At 40.0% G+C, this 20,021-nt stretch overlaps 1 protein-coding gene across 1 annotated transcript in view; it reads right to left on the bottom strand.

Moving 5' to 3' along the window:
- The window catches only part of CTNNAL1 (catenin alpha like 1), a gene marked incomplete at its 3' end in the record, with an annotated part of 53,987 nt that extends 34,224 nt beyond the window's left edge, over window positions 1-19,763 (bottom strand). The window contains exons 1-2 of the mRNA XM_082754989.1: window positions 19,506-19,763; window positions 2,823-3,012 (exon numbers count right to left, since the gene is read on the bottom strand). Coding sequence (XP_082611115.1) covers window positions 2,823-3,012; window positions 19,506-19,631 — 316 coding nt within the window. The 5' untranslated portion in view covers window positions 19,632-19,763. The remainder of the gene's footprint in view (window positions 1-2,822; window positions 3,013-19,505) is intronic.
- Window positions 19,764-20,021: the final 258 nt, after the last annotated feature.

The raw sequence follows: 20,021 nt of genomic DNA, 5'->3' as shown, positions 1-20,021 counted from the left end.
ACATGAAAAATGTGTGCTTTAGCTGCACACGAATCTGCATTACATAAATTTTGTTTCTATTACAGTAAAAATGTTCAGAAGTCCAGAGCTAAGCTATTACTTCACAAGTGACATCACAAACTTCACACTGTTGCTACGCCTTAATGCTTCATTAATGTACATATAATTTGACAACATAGAACATTTTCTTAAGTGATGGAAAGCTCATTCAGGTCAAATTCTTAATTTTTTTTGCTTCCTTTATGTGCATGTGCAACTAGAAACATAGGAAACTTGGAGACCAGTATGATCTCAGTCAACAAGAAGCAGTTACGACTTACAGTGAGAATCCCCTAAAGGCTTCTTCTCCCACTTTTCCTTTCATTTTACCCTCACAAAAATAAAACAAAAGAATTTCACACCTTCCCCACAGAACTCAATAACTGAGGCAAACTACAGCTTCCCATGAGAAGAGCTGATGCATGGTTGGCTGAATTTGTTGTGGGAACTCCACTCCATATAAAGCTTATGCTTGTCATGCATACTGTAATGTGAAAATCCAATATTTAACGGTGACATCTCCAGTGTTGAAGAGTGGTTGACACAAAAGCAGAACAATAAGCTGGCAGTTTGGGCTTTTCAAACTAGTCACATTAGCTGACATCTCTCAGTGACAAACAATGTTTCCATGCTGATTCTTTTCTACAATTCAATGTTCTTGGATATAATTCGCCAGGAGATTTTATTGGCTTGCTTGGGAACACCAGAGCTGTTCAAAATGGCACTTGGGCGACTGTGTTCTGAGACTGAATTCGGAGGACAGCTATCCTTAAAAATGTCTCTGCACAAATGGCTCTCTTGCCTTGTCCAACACTTAGCCGTCCACAGAGATAATACGAACACAAAAACAAATAACAAAACAAAAAATGGCATCAAACACATATGATATACAGAATTTTCCATGCAAGTCTTCAGTTAGATGTGAAATACATGTACATAGATCTGAGAGAATAACTGACCCGTGCCAAGGTAAATCTAAGGCTTGACAGAAAAGTAAACAACCTATATCCTCCCTCTTCTATATTGAGGAAATAAAACTTAGAACGTAGAGGAAGTATAACCATTTGGTGAGAGAAAATAGGGCAGCCAGACTATTTTTAGATTCTGAGCTCCTCCTGGATACACTGATGGAGAGCAGGAGGAGAAGCACTTGGCCACAAAAACACTGCCAAGCCAAGAAACAGAGATTCACACTACACTGGTCTTTTAGTAGCTGAGATTATCAATGGGAGCTTTTGGCTTGTCAGCATTTTACTTGGATCTCTGGAGAGAAAAGGCATGCTTTACATAACAAATGGAATGTTTTCAAATTAGGACATTTCTGTTTGCAGCCAAGCTTAGTGGAGCAGCCATGAATCTTCAGTCTGAAGTTTATCTAGAAGAGTTTTTCAAGTAACAAAAACAGTCCTTCATCACCAGTGTGCTTTGTTGCTACTCATTGATGAAGAGTTTTCAGAGGATTTCTTACATTACCATGCCTAATCTGTAAACTTTTTTTTTTTTTCTTTTAAGCACAAAACTGGTATTAACTGCACACGCTGAGTGGAGTGTACTAAACATGCATCCCCAAAGTTTGAGGCCAGCACAGGATTTAACAACAAATACACCAGTTAGGACACCAATAGGCAAGTTTCTCAAGGCTTCTGCAGTTACTAAAAAGGTAACAAACAAAATAATAAATAAACAAAAATAAATCACACAAACACCCACAAGTTCACTAACAGATCAATTACAGTAATCCTTCTCTAAGAGTGGAGAATGGCTCCTTCCTGCAGACAAGGCATTAGTGTTGAAGGAAGGGTCATTTATTTGCCATCACATCTGGAAACTCAAGACAGACTTAATGCTTCCTGTGGCTTCAGGGAGACAATCTGTCATGCCAGGAGGTACTTCTGCCTGCTTAAAAGGAAGAACTTCAAGCAGAACTTCCCATTATCTGAAAGTATTTGAAAGAAAACAAACAAACCCCACACCCAAATACCACAAACAACAAAAGGAGCATTATTCAAGATCTGATCTTTTTGAAAGCTGCACTAGAGTTGTAAGAATATTCATTTATGAATAGTCACTAAAACATCATTCAAGGGACATATCCGGGAAGGTGGTTTCTAACATGACACTGACATTCTCTTACGGGATCAGAGAATGCAACCTACTGTTTGCCTAGAGAGGGCCTTCTGAAGGGAGAAGGGTGACAAAGTCAACTCAATCAATTTTACATACTTCAAATTCAATCCATACACCCAGCAAGTCTGCAACAAAAACTGAATCCCGCAAAAAGACAAGCATGGTATGATTTTCATTTTACTGAGGGAAGTCATAGGATGACTGATGTGAGTCATCTTATTGACTCTTGATGAAATACGGGTTGACACTGACCTTCATTCACACATTCAGATTTAAAATGAAGTGATCTCAAATTACTTTATATACTCCACTGTTTTAGCTTGAGAGCAACTCTACACTTATTTTCTCAACATTCTGCTCTTTGTCTCTAGTAACATCTTATTATAAACAGCAGTCAGGTAATTCCTTGTGGCAAAAGATCAAAGCCAACACACAACTCCATCCACTGGATAAATAAAATGACACAGTGGCTCATAAAATGACAGCATTTTAAGCAAGCAACAAAAATGAGTGACAGATCAGGCCTTGAATGAACCAGAGAGGTTTAAACAATTAAATAACACATTAAAGATCTTACATTATTCCTGGCACTAAAAACGCTGTGCCAAAACTGGCACATGCACAAAAGGTTACAAATTTCATGAGTAACTACATACCTGCTCTCCTTGCCTCGATGCAAGCAACACTCATTTCTTCTTTCAATTCATAGTTTTCGTTGGCTATAGCTTCACCCACTGTAACAAATCTTCCAACTGCCAGGTTAACTGCTTGGCCCACTCGCTGAATTGCTTGCAGAGTCTTGTCTGAACGCTTTGGTTTATCTTTATGATTAATAAGAGTAGTTATCTGTGAACAAGTAAGAGTTAACTTTTAGAACTGTATACAAAATGAGTTTTTGATATTATAGACAAGTTTTGAGCTGTTACTGAACTCAGTAACATACAACTTAGCATACTAATAAAATAAGTGTGGGGTCATGAGTTATCATTTAACTTCTTAGAGAAGAAAAAAAAAATGAACATAAGTTTGCTCATCTGCTGTGATCTCAGCTTATCTCTGATCTGAAATGAATTGATTTTTTTTTTCCTCCTACTCACAATATTAAAATAAACTGCCCTAGGTCTCAACAGGCTTTCACATTAAGGACAGACTAGAAGTTGAGGAGTCCAGCTGTAGGCATATCAACACTGTTTGGGGTTTACTAGTATTGGAAATCCTATAAAGTATTTATGCTGCCAGGTGACTAAACACACTCATCTACTAGGATTTAGGATCTTTGGCTTCTTTAACTGAAATAAGCCTTTCTAAAAGATGTTTTATCCAATTCAATAAGGCAGGCTTTAAGAAAGAACAAGCAGTAACACAGTCTTTACACAAAAAGAAAGACCATTTACCTTTTAGAAACCATCTGAAGCATCCTGTTCTGGCCTATCAAAAAATCCTAAACTCCTAAACCAGAATAAAAGCCATTATTGTTGCCAAAAAAGTTAGTCCTGCTTATCCTTGCCTCATCCCTTCCCCTCCCTTCCCCCCATTTTTGCAATGAATTTATTTGATGTGGGTTAAAATTGAGCTGTGGAGAAGGCGATGTTTATTAGTTTAGTTTTATTCATAATCTGTTGCCCATAATCAGTATTTGGCAGCAAAAGAGAAAATATACAGACTAGAGGTGCTTCTTTCAGTAGCAGTGCAGATTAAAATGCACTGTAGTACTAGCCACATCCTTAGAAGCTTAAAGAAGTCTACTAAGAGAATCACAGAATTACATGAATTAAGTGCTTAAACACCTCGGCTGTATCAGCTTGATCACAGATGTCTGTTCCTCAGAAAAATATGAATCACGATTCATTCATACATTCTCCTAGAAGCTGTATCCGTAATGCTCACATCACATCCAAGGAAAGAGCAGGAAGCAGCATAAGAACTGTTCTGCTTTGTAATTTAATCAATGCCCAAGGCTTCTGTGTTCTCCTTTCTCCATCTTGTTCCCAAGCCAGGAGCTCCAAAGGAATGCCACTTTCTACAGTTCATACAACAAATTTGTCCCTATATTAGACCCACACCACAGTTCACCAACCTCCATACCCAAGGCCCAAAAACCCTTGATGTCTCTCCAGCATAAAGACCAGTTTAGGATGAAAACAGTCCTATTAAAGAGTATATCCAAGCATATACGTCAACACTTCCAAGTTCATTCTAGAGATGGAATGATATTCCCCAAATGGATACCACTCCCAATTACCATCACTTCCGTAGAAATTCAGATGCATGTCAAACAGATGTTAAAAACGCCTGCAATGTGCAGCTCTCCAAATTCCAGCATTGTGGATGCTTTGGGTACCCCAAATACCTGAAGCTAACCTAAGAAGCCCAGCTGGCTAACTCCTGACTAGCCATGGACAGTAAATGTCGTAAGAGCATCAGCCCAAATGCTGCAGAAAACCAATTTGACAGAGGGGCACAACTTTCTTTCCTCAACTGATATTAAAGCAAACAGGAACCCAATGTTATGCAAACAAAGGACTAATACAAACCCGTTGAGTTACTGACTTTTCAAAAGTATATAGAATAACAAATAGAATATAAGTTGGATGCACATCCTGGCTATGAGTTTGCCTCCCACAGCATTTTATAATAGCAGAAGTTTAAACACGTTCAGCGTAACCCTGAAAAAATGCATACAGAACTAACACTGCAGAATGAAAGGAATCCCACGGTCTGTTGCAAATCATCGAGGGCATTTTAATCCCATATGTTACTGTAAAGGTACACAAATGACAAAAATCGCTAAGATGTCAGTTACGTTAAGTTGCTTTCATGAAGTGCTACAAAACATTTTTAGAAACACATTCATCTGAGACATGGGTGAACTTCACGATTCTACCACTTTAGTACTCTCTTTATAGGGGTCTTCAGGATTGCACGATTTCAGAAAGAGACACCTCCTATTCCCCACCACGTAAGGTGAAGCAAGAAGCAGCAACTGTTTTGGCAGGTGCCACCGCCAGTGTCATCTAGTCTGTAAACCCACTGAAGGAGTTTCTAAATGCAGATTAAGTTTAGGTTGGACACCTATGGTTACACATGGCAGATGATGCTTTGCAAATATTTCCTGGAATAATGAAGTCCCAACTGGGTAATATAATTTCTTTGGGACTAGCTGCATTAGGGCCACTAGAGGAACTATTTCAACATTAGAAAAGAAGGAAGCTAGTTGACCAACAGAAGCTGGTCAAGAAGTTTGAAACATACCAAGACATAAACAGCTTCACACCTATTCAAGTGTGATCAACATTATAATATTAGATGTGGCACATGCAGCCTGTGCTGATACAGTAAATTTTGTGTAGGATGCTTTTGATTAAAAAATATATATATATATATATAAAGTAGCAAGCAGCTCCTGAAATAGGAGTAGGTAATTCCTAATAAAAGAACAAGGTAGAGAAATGCATGAAATACAGATCAGCTAAGGGAATAAAGGCTCTTTTGTTCTAGAATCCCATGGGAATGGTGTCAAGCTGAGGCAGGGGAGGTTCAGGCTGGACATCAGGAAAAGCTTCTTCACCGAGAGGGTTGTCGCACACTGGAACAGGCTCCCCATGGGCATAGTCATGGCACCAAGCCTGTCGGAGTTTAAAAGTCTTTGGACTGTGCTCTCAGTCATATGGTCTGAATTTTTGGGTAGACCCATGTGGTGCCAGGAGTTGAACTCGATGATCCTTATGGGTCCCTTCCAACTCGGGATATTCTATGATTCTATGACTCTAGTGTTTACGGATGTTTTAGATTATAAAAAATTACTTTTTCCCTCTATAGGGCTGTGACTCACAGCCTATCCAGTGGCAATCTGGCCAGAACCATTACTGCTGCGTTTCTTTCTTGTTTTTTATTTTTAAATAAAATCCCCTATGACTCCAAGAACATTATCTAAGCTCTGCTTTAAGCTTAAGACCTCCCAGATATTTAACTTGCTGTATACAGATCACGCATCACGCAGTCACTAACACTTGTGGTGTTTGGGCAGGAGTTAAGAACTGAAGAGATTACCTGCAAGCCTCTTTGAACAACAGCAATACACTACATGCTGTTTACCTAACAATTTACCAGTCAGGTGCTAGAAAGGAAGCAGTCCTTTTGATAATACTTATATTCTGTTGAATAAGGACTCATAATTTATCCATGGCATGCTTGGATGAGACTTAGATGATCAGCTGAAGGATTGTGCTTTCTCAAAAAATTGTCAGTTACAATCTTCAGTCACTTGTTATGAGCAGCCCCCGGAAAACTGTCTTTTCCCACAACTTTATTGAAACTAACATACAGTCATAATAGATCAAGATGTACTTGATATTTAAGGAAACAAGTTCAACGGTGGCACTTTTCAAGCAGCTGTTTTCAAAGCTTTTGGAGAGCCTTCAGATAGTGATATTTAAGTTGTTCTATGCTTCATGCACAGGAAGCATCATGACAGCATGCTTAGCTAAAAATATTCTGATGTCTATTTATTATCAGTGTAATTAAGTCTTGCATGACAGAATAAAGTGATACTTAAGAGATTGGGTTTCAGGAAGTATTTATAGGCTACTATATATAACACCAGCGGAAATGTAGCTATTTCACAGCCACTCCCACAAACAGAAGTTAAATTGGGAAATCAAGTTGGAAGGTACCCTACACACCTCCTTACACACCGTGTACGTAGGATGATTTAGACTCACGTGAGTAATATTTGTTATTGCCTCACACTAATCAGTTTTCCTGCTAGAGCAAATATTTTAAGGTGTTTTCTCTATGCAGTTGAGATCAGCTATTACCCCCTAGCATCCTTAGGATAACAGCTCCTCTTACATTTTGTGTATTTTCACATCTGTATCTTCCATTAAGCTCACTTAGGTTAGAAATCTCTTTTTGACAGAAGTGTAATAGCAACAATGGGTCAACAACTTTTTATTGCAATAATTTTGCAATAGCAAAATGGGTCAGCCACACACATCGCTCTAACACCCACATCTGCTACAGAACGCAACCTCACTTGAGAGTGCACCAAAGTAGCAGCTGGCATTTGACATTCAGCCCATCTGGGCTACCAGCAAAACTGCCAGGGAGGCTTCTGTCACAAAGGACAAGCCTTAGGGAACTTGAGAAGTTGACAAGAACTACCTGCTTATTCACCCTAAAAATCAAAAGTGTTAAAATTAAATGCACATCCAGGCATTACTGAAAGCCTTGCTAACCATTTTAAGCACTTGTGTATGTGATTATATATATATATATATATATATATATATATATATATGTGATTTTATATATAAGAAGTCTAGCTAACGTGCAGATTTTTTATTATTTATTTAAGAATTGGAAGGCCTTATCTTCCTACTCATTTTTTCTTTGTAGGAATTCATCTTTGAAAGTTTTCAGAGGCTGGAAAAGATTAACCAAAATAAAATTCTCTATGCAATTAGAAAGCATCCAAAGGAGGGGTTACAAAGATGGTGAAGGGTCTAGAGGGCAAGACATATGAGGAACAGCTGAGGTCCCTTGGTTTGTTCAGCCCAGAGCAGAGTAGGCTGAGGGGAGGCCTCATGGCAGCCTGCAGCTCCCTCACAAGGGGAGCGGAGGGGCAGGCGCTGAGCTCTGCTCTCTGGGGACAGCGACAGGACCCGAGGGAATGGCATGGAGCTGGGACAGGGGAGGGTCAGGCTGGGGGTTAGGGAAAGGGTCTGCACCCAGAGGGTGGTCGGGCACTGGGACAGGCTCCCCAGGGCAGTGGTCACAGCACCAAGCTGCCAGAGTTCAAGAAACATTTGGACAACGCTCTCAGACATTGTGTTTATTTTTTGGGTGATCCTGTGTGGAGCTAGGATCTGGAATCAGTGATCCTTGTGTGGGTCCCTTCTGACTCAGGATATTCTGTGATCCTATGAAATGCAACTGCATTAACTCCTAGTGCGCTAATTAACTGTATACACCCATATTCGGTTTACCCTGAAAACAGTATTTGAGACCACTGCCTCTGCTTTATGAACACTTGAAACAGAAGTTTCTTCCATACATTACTAAGGGGCAACCAACATCACCTTGCAGAAGTTGCACAGAGCTCAACACATGATTCAGGACCTCAAGTCACAGCTTCTGTAAGAAAACAGCTTCCAAGAAGTGGTATGATCCCACTACCCATATTAATGTATTTTCCTCATACTGCCTGCAGGCAGTATGCAAAGGGCAGTAAAAATATGCTGCATGTCCAAGACTGCTGAGTTCTGTTAAACTTGTAGTACTGGGACTGTTGCAGTCGCATCTTTACCTGAAGGCTTTCCAAAAGCATCTTCTCACTGCTTTGGTACACGCCTTTCATAAAAGCCTTCAGGGAAGCTAATGAATTAAACCACTTTAACACCCTAAGCTGGTTCACTTATCTACAGGGAAATGCTTGGAGCAGCCTCTGGCAGTCTTTCACACCTAGTGCCTAACAAGCTGATAAGCTACCTCTGGAGAGGAAGAAGGAAAAACAAAGAGCAGGCAGTGACAAGCAAAAACTGACAAGCAACAAAAGAGCCCTCCCAACTCAGATTATTGATCTACCTAACCGATTACCTCCAACGAGGGCTAAGCAAGGGTGCCTAGAAGGAAGAAAAAAAAAAAAAAAAAAAAGAGAGAAAAAGAGGTAAATGAGGTACTAGCTAATTACACTCATATCCAGAGTTTTGGTTAACTGCAAATCATACTTTTAATTTAAAATGTTTGTGTACTTCTCATGCATAACAGCTTCAACACACAGAAAACATCATTTGAAGGGGTCGGAACAGCCCTCTTCAGCTCGTTCAGATCTGGGCTTCAAAACCTCCTTCAGACCTCTCTTTGTAAAGTTTGCCAAGAAAGGCAAAAGTACACAACTTCTAATTTGAATACACACCTCGGATTATTAGCATCATTACTATTCACTTGTTACACATTCTTGGAATTGTTTAGAGAACAAAAGAAAGGACTGAATTCATAGCATGGCCGTACTATAGCAGTGAATGCACTTTCTTTGTGCCAAACGCATTCCTAGAAATCCAAGGGTCCTTTAAACTTCAAGATCTAAACCAAATGCCAACAAAATGATTATCCAAAAAGTGAAGATACAGGTGACATTGTTAAATTGACTTTTATGACACTCATTTATTTCCTCCAGCTTCCTCCAGCCTGTTTTTTTTTTTTTTTGGCAGTTGCAGGAGCTCTAGAGAAAGAATAAATACAACTCACACTACTATAAGACATTATGTGGAATTTATAATACTTTAATAATACTACTAAAATGACAGTTATAAAGGAGAATTATAAAGGAGAAATAGACTTGCTTTTTTAACATTCACTTTCCAGACTCCTTTAAAATCAGGGAACACCAGTGATCCACAGACACAAGGCAGAAAAGTAAAGCAAAACTGATGTGCACTCCTGCTGTTCCCCAACCACCTCCCTCCCCCCAGAACAGCAGCAGCAAAGAATCCCTGAAGAACGTTCAGCAATGCTTGACCACTGATCAAACAAAGCTAACTTTTTCACTCTCACGTGCCTTACAAGTCAGAGGACTGCCTTATCTTCCCCCCAACAAAAAGCGTCTTCAGAATTTCTATAGAAATGAGTGACAGCGGCAAAGATCTTCATTTTCAAACAATCCAAGTTCCAGTTTCCTTCTCTTTTCGAAAAGATGTGTAGAAGTTTACAGACTGAAATTTGCACTTTTGAGCAACTTGACACCTATAAGTTAGCAAAAAAAAAAAAAAAAAAAAAAATCCAATCTAACCTCTTCAAATTATATATGTGCATCAAGTACATTGATCACAGAATGAGTTTACCTATCCTGAAACACATCCAAGGATAAAACAGCCTTTAATGCCCTTTCCTTTGTAAACTGGCCTTCTAACAAGCACCATCTTGAAGCTTTGCTGAAGTGCACAACTGCCTCATTAGAAAAGTGAACTTGAACTAACAAACAATTGGTCTTAGGGATGTGCAAGCCAGCAAAAGTGCATTTTCCTCCCCTCCTGTTGTTCAATATCTTCTAACCTAAATGGGTAGATTTCATAAACAAAACTATTACCTTTTTTTTTTTTTTTTCTTTTCTCATTTTGCACCTAGAAATCCTGGGCACAAACAAGTCTAAGAAAACAAAACCAACTCAGATGGAAGCTCGTTGTTTAAAGCATACTTTCAGATGTGGTCAAAACAGATGTAGACATGCTTTCAGCACCAGAGAGATGTAAGTCTCAAAAAGAAATCAATTTACTAATACTATCAGGTAAACCTAAAACCAGAGACTGAACGTCAAATAATTATTTAATTATTGTGGCTTTCCTGTCAAACTTTAACTTGCCTTTGTTAGCGTACTTAAACTTCTATTGCTTGTGCAAACAATGCCCAAGACAACTTGGAACGTCTTATTTAGAAAAAGTCACTGTTGTGGAACTAAAAATTCAGGTACTGTAATGTTGGATATATCAGGAACAACACTGATTCTGCCTGCAGTTGAGAACTCTTTCATTTCAAGTTGGGACTGGCTCCTGGAGATGTAGAAAAAGTTGTTAGCCCCATAGGCAGCTTCACTGGTATGAATACCAGCCATTCACTGCGGGCTGCAGACAGGATGGTTCTTCGGGCCTTTTTTTGAGAAAGCTTCTTTAGCAGCTTTTGGCATACCACTTCAATTCAGAGAAACACCTGGCATTTCTTCTTGAAAAGCACATACTTGCCTAGGGATTAACAGAGAAGTACAGTGTACACTGGAAAATGCTTTGCATATGCAACTATTATCCACTTAGAGGAGTGTAAAAAAAAAAAAAAAAAATACCAACAACAAAACAGAACTTGCATATAATTCAGGAACCATTATGTGAAGGGCAACAAAAATTCATTCCATTGTGAAATTTAAGAAAATTTAAATGCAACTCCAAAATTCAATAACAAACTTTGAGAATAAAAGGAAACATTCTATACACTGGTTAACTTCTATATTTAATTATGTGTAATTTTGGACAATATTTCCTTTCTAAACAATTTTGACACCTGTGCTTTGAATAAAACCCCCCACACTTACGACATTATTTTTCTAGAACTCTTTTTATCTTCATTCTTATTTGAAAATATGTAATAATTTATGTTTAAAGTGTTTTATGTGTTTATAAGTGATTCTGCTTAATACAAAAAATTCAATACAAAAGTCTTCTTCTAGAACAAAGGCAACTGTGTAATACTTTATTTTTCTGTATACCTCTGAAAGAACTGTAGTATTTGCTCATAAATGGTGTTTGATTATTCATTTTATGTATAAAAACAAAGAAATCATCCCATTCACTGTTTAGAGCAAATTAACAGTTACAGTTAGGTCCAGACTCTGCATTACTACTCAGTTACCCCACTAGCTTTAAGCGAGGCTATTGATGAAACACAGTACAACTCAATGAGTAGAAATGATCGTTAAAGGCTCTGGCTAGTAAGGATTATGTTTTGCCAATTAATTCATAAACAGAAAATAATCCATGCTAAAAGCAATAGGCTCATGCTACCATACAGCAATTTTATTAAACTATAATCAGAGTTGTTTGCAATCATTAATTCATAATTCATCCTTTGGGGATTTCCGTACCTAATCTGTCTAAAACCATCTGTTAACAATGCTGAATAGCAAGAAAGCTGCTCTCATTCTTTTTGTGCAGGATCATTGTGAGTCAGTTTTGATTTAAAATTCATTCTGCTGGAGAATTCCAAAAAAATTTGTTTAATCTATAGGAAAGCCATTAATCTGATCTCGAAAGTGTAAGAGAGAAGCTTCCACTGAAAAAGAGCAGTTGATTTTCAGCTATGTCAGTATGAAGAACCTTACTTCAGCTGCTTGAAGTGCTACTCTTATTCAGTTGTACCAGAGCTTAAGGTATTGAAGGTCATACCAGAGGTATCGAGTTTAACTCAAAGCCAGTTTCACCATTCAAGGGTTCATGGAATGGAACAAAAATCACATTTTTTTCCACAGCTGTGGTGTTGTTGTTGTAAGCATTCAAATGTAAGTTTTTCCTGTAAAGTAGATTATCATTAGTGATACTAATTATCACCAGTAATTAGCATAATATAAAAAAGAACATTCTGGACAGGTAAACAAAATTATAATGTATTCCTGTGTTCCTCAGCATAGTTTAACAACCACAACCATAACTGACCAGCTATGTCCCTTTCACTGTTTCCTAATAACCTAGCTTCAATCACTAAACAGCTGTCAATTAAAACTAGCCTCTGTAAAGAGAAACCTGCAACTACATCAGCCCAGAGACGCAATTGCGGGTGGACTGTGACTGAAGGAATCACAGGATCTACAGTCAGATGAAAAACTCGTATGTTTAACTTTCCTACAGAAATCTGAGACAAAGAAGCAGGCTCCTTAAGGGACATAGGGAACCTCATGTAGACTGAGGAACAGCAGAACTGCTGCAAGCTTTGTTGTTTGCATAAAGTAGAAGAGTTGTAACACAGAATACACACAAACTTAATCCACAACACCTGTGGAGCCAAAGGGAAGAGAAGAGTCAATGAGTTAGTCACTAATTGAAACTAATGAGGTACAACCCTGTAAACAAGCAGCATACCACATGCTTCCAGACTCAGCAGCAGAGTTAACACGTATGACTTCTTCCACAGCACAGTTTCTCTGCAGCGCTAAAACAGGAGCAAGTTACAAGTTACAAGTACAAGTTACAACGCAAGCCTCTACACAGCAATTCATAATTTCATTAGACTTGGCACTACTGTTAAGTACAGTCCCTACCAAATTAATTTACACAGAAGAAAATCCTGGAAAAATGGAGAAGCAGCTGCGCAAAGCTAGCAAGTTAGTGGAAATTTTAAAGTACTGAAGGAGAAAGACTAATACACAAGAAGCATTTAAGAGGAGCACTCTTGTTTTCTTTCCTCAAATATGAGGAAGAAAGCAGTGGGTTTAAGACAAATATGGATTACCCTACTTTTTTCCCAAAAGGAAATTTCCAAAAAGTGCCGTGAGGAACAAATCCCAAGCCTTGGCACCATCTTGGAACAAGATCAGCCAGCAACATAAAAAACCTTTAGAACACTGCAGGTGGCCTAGAGGTACCAAAAATGCCTAGTGAAACAAGACAGGCACAGGACTTGCTGGAACAAATCTTAGTGTATCTGCTACATGGGAAATGCAAATACGTTGAAATGGGTAAGAGCTTGGACTGAATACTGAAGTTCAGGAATGAGTACACATTCTTAAGTTTAAGACTGTTGTCCAGAGAATGTATGAGACATGAATGTATGAAAGATGCTTCAGTCTCTAAACGAAGAAGAGATAATTATTTGGTTTGCAAAAAGCTCAGACATAGGTCTGTAAATGAGCCTGTAGTTCAATACAATGGTACAGTTACAGGACATACACAAGACTAACGCATGATGCAGATGAAAAGCAAGAAAAACTTTTCCAGTTTTTGCAGGCTTTTAAGAATAAAAAGCTAGCGATAGCAAGTTGGAAGTATGAGTGCTCTTAAAATACGCCTCTGTGTTTTAAAGTTGTCAGTGAAAGCCCATTAAGGCAAATCCATGACTGAATAACCTCCAAGATAACCAGTTTCACAGCTGTCAAATTTAGAAGAAACAAACATTTGTAGGAAGATATTATATGTACCTTTTCACCTATGTGATGCAACAATCTTTCACAGATGTTTTGGCCAGTGTTGGCACCATACATGCATACATTTGCAGAACTGTCATGAAGCTCCTTAAATAAATCCAGAAAAAAAATGTCCCTCTTTAAAGACACATACTAACATCCATATCCACAAGCATTGTGGATCTACCTGAAGGTGAGCTGCTGTTCCAAGTTTTGCAGCTACTGCTGCAACAGGAACAACCTAGCAGTTTCCAGGCACTTGAGGACTTTTAAGCCAATGAGACCACAAAACAGCTTTCTCAAACACAGAGTTAGTCCACAGATAGCATTCAAAGTGTCATGGAACGGTGGCATACTGATCTCAATGTCTACAGTTTAACATAGCTCTGTTAGAAGTCTTCAATAGACTGTTTAGTTGCATGAAGAGTAACTGCAGTACCACTAAAAGTAACTCACCAGCTCTTGCCATCCATTTCTTCAGGAGGTTAAGTCTCATATACTTGGTTACTTCCTTAACACAGCTTTGCCTCAACCCTTTGACAATAAGAACAGTGGAGCAGCTACTCTTGTGCTCAGCTATGAAAGAAAGTGAAGAAATCCCTACACCAGAAGGCATCTTTGTGATCTGCTCAGAGAACCTCTGTGGAATCAAAGTGACAGTAGAAGAGGCTGTTACAAATTCTGTGTCAATTCAGCTTTATAAATTGAAAATATGAAAACATGAAAAATATTAGATACAATGAACTGGTACAACTTGCCAACATTAGATGTCATTCACTAATATTTCAAGGAACTCAAAGATGCCACAGATGATACCAACTTTCTCATGTCACTTAAAACTAGATGGATAGTTGAGGTATGGATCTTGCCTGACACATTGACAAAGAAAATGAGGAAGAGCAGAAGTAGTGGAAACCTGAATAAATATGATGTGCTGGGAAAAACTCATGGTGTTTGTTAAGGGAAATCCTGCCTCGCAAAACAACCAGAGCTCTCTGTAGAGATCAAGGATTTTATGGATAAGGACGGACTCTGCTGAAAGAGAACTAGGAATCGTTTGGTATGAACAAGTTCATACCAAAGGTTTCAAAGAAAACCAAGAGAGTCTCTGAACAAAAGATACTCTGCACGAATATTTAACTAATTAAGAGACAGAATGAGAAGAAGGAAGATGGAGTAGGAAGGCAGAAAGTAAATGATTGCTTATTGTAATAGAGGGAGAACACTGATGGAGTTTCACAGAAACCTGTGCCGGGACAGGGCTTATTCTGTGTTATCACAGGGAGGGGAGATAAGCTGGTAATAAAACAATTCACAGTTCACATCCTTGCTGAACAAGCTGGCCCATCATCCCAACTTCCAGATCATTAGTAAAAACATTAAAGCTTAAGAACAAAACAAAAATGTCAAATGGGCCCTGTAACAGTGTTGGATGCCACTGGTAACAGACTGCCAGCTGTTGTTTTTTTTTGTTTGTTTATTTGTTTTTTTTACCACTGGTCACCACTCTTTGAGCCTGACACTCCAACCAAGTTTGACCTACTCTATCACATTACCTTTTCAGTATATAGTATATAGTTCATTGATTTATTTGCAAGGCTACTAGGATGATAAGGATTCTACTGACATCAGATACACACTCAGCAGCTGTTCTTACGAATTATTATGAAAGAAACAGACTGCTATGCTTCAGTTTATCGACTTCATCCACACTGTAATACTGTGTGAGTTCTACTTCCTGCTCTCCACCTTGACCATGGAAAACAAAAGATATAGCAGAAACTTTTTTTTTTTTTTAAAGGCTAAAGAAGTACGATTAAGTATTAAACAAATGTAATGAACAGTTTACATAAGGAACATCTCCAAGTAACTTTAGACTAACCTTTAAAAACGTATTTGAAAGTGGGATGATAGAAATTTAGGAAAACTTTATACCACTGAAGAAAAATGATAAAGATCAAGTGGGCAATGTCTCTTCCAATGAAGAAGTAGAGAGCAAATAAATATAGGTGGTAGAAGCAAGATCCAAAAGGAGAAGAAAGTGGTTCATCATACAAACAGGTACTTGACAGTTCTAAACTCCTATCCTCAGGTTGCTGCAAATACTAGAGGTTTACGTGGGCCCAAGAAAACACTGGGCAAGACCACAAAAGAGAAGTCTACTGATGATCCTAAAAAACAGAAGCTACGTACAGTTTGAGAAGTCCTTACTAACTGGGAGAACGTCCAAAGACATAATCGCATTTGCTTGCCCTGTTCTCAAACTCCCCTATGCATCTGACAGGAACAACAAGATAAAGAAAAGATCACTGATTCTATGCTGACCTGTAGCTTGATCCAGTGTGGTCACTCCAAAGTCATGCCTTCAATCTGAAAACTACATCAGTGAGCTTTTCACATACATGGGAAAGCATCAGTTGTTGGTTCTTCCTGGGGCTCTAACACATAACTCCAGATACTTCTGGAAAAAACAGGACTCTGGCAGAACACTATGTACATTATATAATATTTACTGAAATGGGAACTATTTTAGCTTGCTTCAGAGAAACAATGCCATAATAAAGAACAGGCTTGTTTTTCTCATTCTCAAGGCACATACCACTAATTTATTCAGAATCCAAGACTGACGGGAACAGAAGTCAGCAACATGGACTTGTTGTTGTTGATGTTTTGTTTGTTTGTTTCTTAAGTTATTTAGGCATTGAATGCATTGGTCAAACAAATTCCAAAACCTCTAGTGATATCTTCCATAACTATGAAGTTGGAAAAACATGTTCAGTAACATGGGGGCACACAAACATTTTCCAAAGTGCCTGTAACAAATGGGCTTTCTGAATATAAAGTAGCTAGCTGTGATCCCAGAGGCCTACACACAGGTGGATAGGTTACCTTCGACTCTGAAAAGTGACTTTCTTCTTTCAAGAATGCAGGCAGAGCTCAAAGTTTCATCTCTGAACTTTTTCAAGTGCCTTACCATGAAGGCTTATAGAAAGCTATTCTGCCTTTTATCAGAATGCCTCCCTGGAACAGATCCACCCAGACAGGCTCCTCTCCAGCTGTGAGGATACCTGATAACCGCTAGACAAGCGAGCAGGTACATAATGGCAGCTGAGGAAGTCACTGGTGGAGCCACATCCTGGAAAGTGCTTTTTCCCTCATCTTTGCCTTTCCTCAACTGTTTAAATGACTTGTTATTAAGTGAGTCAGTGCAGACCATGTTAAACACCCTTCCTGACTTGTGTTGCCAAAAACTTTCCATAAAAAAAAAAAATTAACATAATTAAACTGGAAATGGTAGCAGCAGTGAAGAGCAAAGGAGATGTAAACAGTAGCGTTCATGTGAAACACAGAATTAAAGGCACCTACCCAGAGTAAGAGTTTTTGCTTTTTTTGTTTTTAAACAAAGTGGATTTTGACCCATAAAACCATATTTTCTGAGCTGCATGCCAAATAGTTTGCACAACACTGTAGAATAATTCTCTCCACAGTACAGCTAAGTGGATAGCTAAAAAGAAGTGTTAGCAAATATGCTTAATACTGTGGCTTAAGTCTGCAGTTTTCTTTTGTCAGTTGTGGCACAATCAAAAAAGGGAAGCATGAGGCTATGAATAGATCTACATAAAATGAAGATCTGGTTCAACAATGTAAATACTAAATTAAAAAAAAAAAAAAAAAAAAAAAAAGCAACTTACTAATAAACATATCCAGTAGTGATTCTAAGGGCAGTTTCCCCTACCAGGAAACAAGAATCTCTTACCGCTGCTGGTAGTAAATATACTCTGATACCGAATAGTCTATAAGTAAAGCAAGCTAGAAAGTGCAATTTTTTCTTTAGTTGCAAAGTAGAAACAAGTAAACAAACATACATTTGCAGCATTGCATGAATTAAAAACAATCAATGCAGCTTTTTTCAGTTTGCTTAAAAAAAAAAAAAAAAAGGAAAGAAAAGATTTAGCTAAACAAGGGAGGTTGAAAGCCAGTTTCTTAGAATAGCCTGTAATTTCTTCTTTGCTCAAAAGCAGTAGTGAAAAGCAGTAGCAACATTCTACTTTTTTTTTCAGTGGTAAACAAGTATCACATGGCACTTCCCAGCTTTTTACCAAATGGTCAACTATGAAGTTAACTTCACAGCAAGAACAAAAGTTCCCTTTGCAACTGTACTTCGTACAGGCACACGTAAAAGAAGTCCTGCAGTTACTGTGGATACACAGCTTATGAAGAACATAAGAAACACATTTTAAGAAACAGAGTAACCTACAAACATCATTTCTGCAAAAATATTCAAAGAAAGCAAGCTAGTGAGATCCCTACTTTAAAAAATCTCCATATCTCTACTAAGAAATCTCCATGAAACAGTGAAGGAGGAGCAGGTAAATCTGTACAGCCAGTAAGTAGGGCATTCTATCTGGCAAGTTTAGTGAACTGCTGCTGACACCATCAGCAAACAGAGCTCAGCACTCACACTTCAAGGGAACAAGCTTGTTTGAAGTTTGGAGCACTTTAGCAGGAAAAGAGTAAGCTCCGAGCATTCAGAAACGCTCAGACACTTTATACGGCACGTAGTGGAAGTGAAAGATTCACTTCTGGAAAATGCAGTCATGGGTTTTGTGGTCATTAACAAAATCACACATGGCATATTCCACTTGCAGGGAATCCGCAGAGGAACAAGACAGCCTTTCTCAAGTTGTATTGCTGGAAAATAAGGATGCAGAAGTCTGTTAACAGTAAGGCTTTAACATAAGCAATTAAGTCCATCCAGCCTTTGCAATTGGAAAGGTTTTTGTTTGCTCCTAAGCTTCCTGAAAGGGGTCACCTTATTTTACCTCTCTCCGTTGTTTCAGGGGTAGAAAGCTGACTGAGCTCTGTCATTAATTTCACTTTGCCTTGGGACAAGGGACTGAATCCCTGAGATGGGGTTCTCTGAACTGACTGGGTTTTCTTTGGAGGAAGGCAAATTACCATGGCAAGTGCAGAACCCCAAAAGCCCATCACAAGCCTCTCCTGCAGCCCGGCTGCACGAACACAGGACAAGGCTTATGCCAGTTTGTTTCCAGCCGGCCAGGACAGTAGGAAGACAACTCGGCATCACCAGGACCAGCGCTTTTTGGGTCGCTGCTACGCATCCCTTAAGGGTTCTGTGCAGATTGCGTAGACAGGTTTCGACTTACTTTTTACCATCAGCTTTCACAAACGCTACAAAGTAAACGCTGCATGTTAATTTCACTCATTGTTTTTCAAGGCAGAGCGGCTGCACCGGGCACCTCAAACTCCAGTTTTGTAAGCAGAGAGCGAGGAGAACTAACAAACAAACAGACCCCGCTTCCACACAGCCACCCGCCAGACCGCCGAAAAGCCAAACTTTTCCCTTTTCAACCTCGCTCAGGGCAGCGTGGGACCCTCTGCGAGGCCCCTGAGGCTGCTTTTAGACATTATTTAACTTTTAAAATCCACCTATTTCCTTGGGGGGCAGGCGAGCCCCCCGCACCCCACAGCCCCATCCCGGGGCTCCAACCGCCCCCCGGCGGCCGTTACGCAACGGCCCCGCGACCTTGCGGGGTAACTTCGGCGCCCCGGAGTTTTCATTTTAATTTTTAATTTTTATTTTTCCCCCTTTCTCGGGCGGCAGAAGCATCCCCTCGGACACACGGACAGACAGCCCGCAGCGAGCGGGGGGCTCTACCTGCGACACCAGCGGCACCAGCGTCTGCTCCACCGAGCGCGTGCGGATCTCCAGCCCCGCGTCCGCCCCCAGCCCCGACGAGGACGACGAGGAGACGCCGCTGCTGCTGCACGGGGACGTGGCCATGGCGGGCAGCACGACCACACCACGACGACGACGACGACGACGACGACGACCACCGCCTTCCTCCTCCTCCTCCTCCTCTTCGCCCCTCCAACTCCGCTGCCGCCCCGCCCCCCGCTGCCTTGCGCGGGCTCAGCCCTCAGCTCCCCCCCTGCCCGCCCCTCGGGACGGGATTTAAAGCGGCAGCGCCGCTCCTCATGGCCCCGGCCCCGTCCCCGTCCCCTCACGCCGCCCCCGTGCCCGCATCGCCCCCACACGGATCAAGGGTCTTGTCCCGGGGGTCCCCGCCCGGCTGTGGGGACCTCCCGGGGAACGGGAGCCGGCCTGCTGTGGGACTCGGGTTGGGCCCGGCCTCGGTGCCGAGTCGCGTAGTCTGTGGTTGAATAAATAAAT

The sequence above is a fragment of the Aythya marila genome, assembly GCF_965140915.1.
Source record: "Aythya marila genome assembly, chromosome: 2".
NCBI lineage: Eukaryota > Metazoa > Chordata > Aves > Anseriformes > Anatidae > Aythya > Aythya marila.
The sequence above is the reverse complement of the archived record's forward strand: the minus strand, read 5'-3'. Positions and strand labels throughout refer to the sequence as shown.